We start from the raw sequence: 5,176 nt of genomic DNA on the forward strand, positions 1-5,176 counted from the left end.
GGGATGGGGATGGGGAGGGGACGAGGGGAGGGGGGAGGGGAAGAGGGGAGGGGGAGCAAAAAGTGTTGTAATCTTTAGAGTCATCACTAAATAGCAAAAGAATTTTTCAAAAATTAAAAGGAAAAATTTAATTAAAAATACTTGGTTAATCCAAAAGAAGAAAGTGAACAAAACAAAAAAAACAGGTGCTATCAATTAGAAAATAACAGTAAGATGGTGCATATGAACACAATTATCGTCATTCTTCAGTATCCTAGGGGTATTGGTTCCAGGACACAATACCCAAAATCCACGGATATGAAGGCCTGACCATATGTCAGTTACCATATTACTACAATTAAAAGATGAAGTTGTTGGAAAGTGTTTCTTTTTTCCCATTAAATGTAAATTTGAGAAAGTTATGGACAAGCCTCTCCATTTACTGGTATAAAAGTATAAAATGGTATAAAAGCACTTTCTTTCCTTGTAATGTCTTGTTAGTTTTTGGTACTGAAGTTATGCTAGCCTCAAAATTCTGTAGGCACATTATTTCGCTATGTTTAACTCCCACTCCCATTCAAAATACCTAGAGTGGTTACTAGTTCCTACACTAAACCCTTGCTGATCTAGAGAGTTTTATGAAAGTCAAGGAGACTAAAATACTAAAACCAAGAAAATAGTTAAGACAGGTATAAAGAAATGGATAATATAAGAAGAAACGATAACATTTTAAACAGATTTAAAGTTGCAGAAATTTTCTTTTAAATGTAATTTTAAGACCAAAAAAACCCCTAAAAGAGTGCACATGGGAGGGAGACGCAAGAGGGAGGAGATACGGGGATATATGTACATGTATAGCTGATTCACTTTGTAATAAAGCAGAAACACACCATTGTAAAGCAATTGTACTCCCATAAAGATGTTAAAAAATAAAATAAAATTTTAAAAAGTGTACAGAACTGGTATGACAGGCAACCAATGTTTCATTATATAGTCCCTCAGGTAATGCTAATACCATCAGGTTTTGCCTATTCCCTGGTTTCAGATTTACACAGGATTCTCTTCAGCTATTTAGCCTTCTGTTTAAACTAGTGTTAATTCGTTAGAGACAGTAGGCCTTATCACTAAATCACCTTTTATCAATTCTGGAAAATTCTGGCACTCCTTTTCTTCTAGTCTCTCTACTTAGTCCTTCTGCACCTTTTAATTCTCCTCAAAACTTCTCATCCTAACACCTCTATTTCTTAACCAGTCTGTTTCCCCCTTTCCTTACATTGCATTCTGGCCCTCCCTTTAGCAGCGTTTTATCTGCAGCTTAACTTGAATTTTGTTCAAACGCCTTTTTTTTTTCCCATTTAAGTTCCAGTTGGTTCTTTTCGATATGATTCTTTCTTTTGCATCTTCAGTAATTCTAAACATGCTTGTGTGATATGGTTTTTACCTGTTTTGTTCCTGCTGTCTATCATGACTGGTGACTCTGACATGACGAATAACATCACAGTGTTCTGTAATAATTTTGACTTAACAGGCAGAACTTTGTGGGAAACCCACACAACCTGGGTTGAGAACACCTGCCTCCACAGCAGTTCTGCACCTGCTGTTGTCAGGTGCTCCAGGGAATAGTGCCGCCTAGAGACCTTTTTTATGTTAGTTTCTCGATGTATGGACCTCCTGGGAAGGACAAGTAATTCAAAGTAGAGCCTGAAACATCCCTGAATAGTTACAAATTCTTAGAAAAGAGTTTTCCCTTCCCAGAGCCCAATCAGAAACTGAACTTCCCCGTGGAGCCAGTGCATGGATTGTTTAGTCTACCTCTCCAATGCGAGTATCACCCTCTGGAGGAATCAGACTGATGAGGGGTCCCACTCCAACTCCCAGCCTTACAAGGGCCAAAGGCCTCAATTTCTGTCCCCAAATAGGTTGCTAAAACCCACAAATAACAAATGCCCCTAGGACAGGCGCAACAACTCAATGGCCCAATGCTCTGATTTTTATGTCGTTTTCATATTCAGCTGCAGAAATCTCTTACTTTCTTGCAAGTTCAGTTAAACGTTTTTGAAATGTTTTATTTAACTTCCCAGGGGTTTTTAGCAACAGGGTTTTAAGAGTATCTGTTCCACCATATCATCTAAACCCACAATTGTAATACTACAAATAACTATTCCTTTCAATTAGGATGACAATTTGCTATTTTTGACCACCAACTCCTATTCCCCCAAATTGTGCTTCACCTCCTCCATCACAGCCCATATTGGACTAGCAGACTTCAGTGAGGTGGGGAACACGACTCAGGCCTAAATTCATCAGTAGACTCCCCTCCTGGCCCCAGGTGCTGGCGTGGAGGGAACAAGATGAGAGCCAGAGCCAGGTGAGGAGACTCACAGCCAAGGGAGGGGCTGAGCAGCACAGAACCACAATGGTCAGAATGGGACCCACACGGAGAGGACACTGAGGAAGCAGAGCTGAGCACAGGAAGCAGAGAAACTAGACGCCAGTCCCCACCCTTGACGCCGCCAGATCAGCCTTTGACCAAAGCCAGACCAAGCTCCTGATTTTTCAATTCCATGAGCCAATACATTTTCTTCCCTATCTAAGCCACTTGAGCTGGGTTTGTCCATCGAAAGCATTCTTAGTGACACAGAAATTCACCACGTGTTCAAAGTTCAATAATGGAAACAAAATTTTACTTGCTTACCTGGATAACCAATTCCTTTGGCATTTGCATAGGGAACCCCAGAAGAACCCGGGCTATAAACAGGATTCATGATTTCAAGAACTAAAAAGGGAAAAAAAGTGATTTAGCCAAGCACTTTTGTTCTCAGGTTTTTCTCCATCATCAGTCTCAAAAGAACAAGAGTCCTTTCTCTAGTATATTATAAAACAAGGCATTTCATGCTGCTGCCAACCAACAGAGAACAGAAAAGGAACGCCAAAGTCCTAATGGGTGCTCACCAGGACACTACAGGCTTTCCTTTATAACACTCTTCGGTCCACCAGAAGCTAAGGGAAAAAAGTGTTCTCTGTGTCCCTGCTTAAAACTGTGAAAAAATATGTATAAATAATCTAAATGTCCTTATAACAGAGAACAGTCCTAACCAGATCTATCCAGAGCATGAAATAGCATGCAGCTGCTTTTTAAAGTGTTTAAAAATACAGATTGATATCATGGTAATTGGGGAAAAAAACGGTACAATACTGTAATGCAGTATCCTCCCAAATTTGCACCTACACATATGGGCATGTGCACCTCTAGCACAAACAGAAAAAAAGTCTGGGAGGAAATTAAAATATGAACAGTGATTGCCTCTAGATGGGGTGGTTTAGTGTTCGTTTTGCACTTCTATTTCTGAAATAACTTGGGTTAAATATATGTCTATTTCCTAAAAAAAGACAAATTAGCACAGCCCAGCAACTCTATTAACCCATTCTATAATTCCCAACCTTTTTTTTTTTTTTTTTTTTGCGGTACGCGGGCCTCTCACTGTTGTGCCCTCTCCCGTTGTGGAGCACAGGCTCCGGATGCGCAGGCTCAGCGGCCATGGCTCACGGGCCCAGCCGCTCCACGGCATGTGGGATCTTCCCGGACCGGGGCGGGGCACGAACCCGTGTCCCCTGCGTTGGCTGGCAGACTCTCAACCACTGAGCCACCAGGGAAGCCCAATTCCCAACCTTTTTTGCCTGAAAAGTTCAAGAACTTGCACAGCTACAACCATGGTTTTATCCCATCCTCTGAATTTTTTATCACCCAGTGTATTCTTAAAGTGTGAGCTAAATTAAGACTATTCAGTATTCCCTTACGTGGTAGTAAGGACAACGGGGATCTTAAATTTAAAAATAAAAACAGCAATGGGGGGGGGGTGGGATCTTCGGACCGGGGCGGGGCACGAACCCGTGTCCCCTGCGTTGGCTGGCAGACTCTCAACCACTGAGCCACCAGGGAAGCCCAATTCCCAACCTTTTTTGCCTGAAAAGTTCAAGAACTTGCACAGCTACAACCATGGTTTTATCCCATCCTCTGAATTTTTTATCACCCAGTGTATTCTTAAAGTGTGAGCTAAATTAAGACTATTCAGTATTCCCTTACGTGGTAGTAAGGACAACGGGGATCTTAAATTTAAAAATAAAAACAGCAATGGGGGGGGGGAACAGGGATATGGGAACTCTGCACTTTCTGCTCAGTTTTGCTGTGAACCTAAAACTGCTCTTTAAAAAAAGTCTATTTAAAAAGAAAAACAGGAAGTTTCCTGGTGGCATAGTGGTTAGGATTCTGGACTTTCACTACCATGGCTGGGGTTCAATCCCTGTTTGGGGAACTGAGATGCTGCAAGTTGTGTGGCATGGTCAAAAAAAAAAGAAAGAAAAACATAAAATGTACATGTATTTGCTTTAGTGTCTGCCTTCCCCACCACATCTTCAGCTAGAATGTAAATAGGGAACTGGAACTTAGCCCTATTTGCAGTAACTTCAGCCCCAATAACAATGTCTTACACACAAAAAGGTGCAACTACCTGCTGACTTTCTAAAAAACACATGCACCTCAAAACACTCTAGGTATCAAATTCCATTACAAAGGCAAAATGCAAAAACAAACCACTTCATATTTTCAGTTCACCTGACTCAGAATATTTACAACCAAGCAGTTCAGTAGAAACTATACCTGGTCAAGTCCTTAGCCTTTGTAACAAGTTCTAAAGTAGAAATAAATTGGAGATCAGTGATTGATACTGATACTCATTACCTAAGTAATTATCTTATTTCTTTAACTTCCAAACAAAAGGCAGAGATACTTTTTGATGCCATGACATCCAGAACCACAGCTAAGAGAGAAGTCTAGATCAGTGCTGTGCAACAGTACTTTCTACAAGGATGAATATGTTCTCTATCTGTGCTGTCCAATATATCATCCGTTAGCTACAAGTAAACACTGAGCACCTGAAAAATGTGGTTAGAACAGGATCCATTTTTTTAGTTCATTTAACTTCAATCTAAATCTAAATACTCACGTGTGGCTAGAGGCTACCACCCTGGACAACGCAGATCTACAGAACACACTACAAAGAAACACGGATAGGAAGGCATAGGAAGTAGACATGAGAATCAACTGTATTTTACACCACAGTTTAAGAATAAACAAATTGGTGGGCTTCCCTGGTGGCGCAGTGGTTGAGAGTCCGCCTGCCGATGCAGGGGACGCGGG

The 5,176-nt window shown here is 41.0% G+C and overlaps 1 protein-coding gene across 1 annotated transcript in view; it reads right to left on the minus strand.

Annotated features, from left to right (window-relative positions):
- FAM168B (family with sequence similarity 168 member B) overlaps positions 1-2,747 on the minus strand; it is a 26,865-nt gene extending 24,118 nt beyond the window's left edge. The window contains exon 1 of the mRNA XM_007464450.1: positions 2,675-2,747. Coding sequence (XP_007464512.1) covers positions 2,675-2,744 — 70 coding nt within the window. The 5' untranslated portion in view covers positions 2,745-2,747. The remainder of the gene's footprint in view (positions 1-2,674) is intronic.
- Between the last annotated feature and the right edge of the window lie 2,429 nt (positions 2,748-5,176).

The sequence above is a fragment of the Lipotes vexillifer genome, unplaced genomic scaffold (genome assembly GCF_000442215.2).
Source record: "Lipotes vexillifer unplaced genomic scaffold, Lipotes_vexillifer_v1.1 scaffold20, whole genome shotgun sequence".
Classification (NCBI taxonomy): Eukaryota; Metazoa; Chordata; class Mammalia; order Artiodactyla; family Lipotidae; genus Lipotes; species Lipotes vexillifer.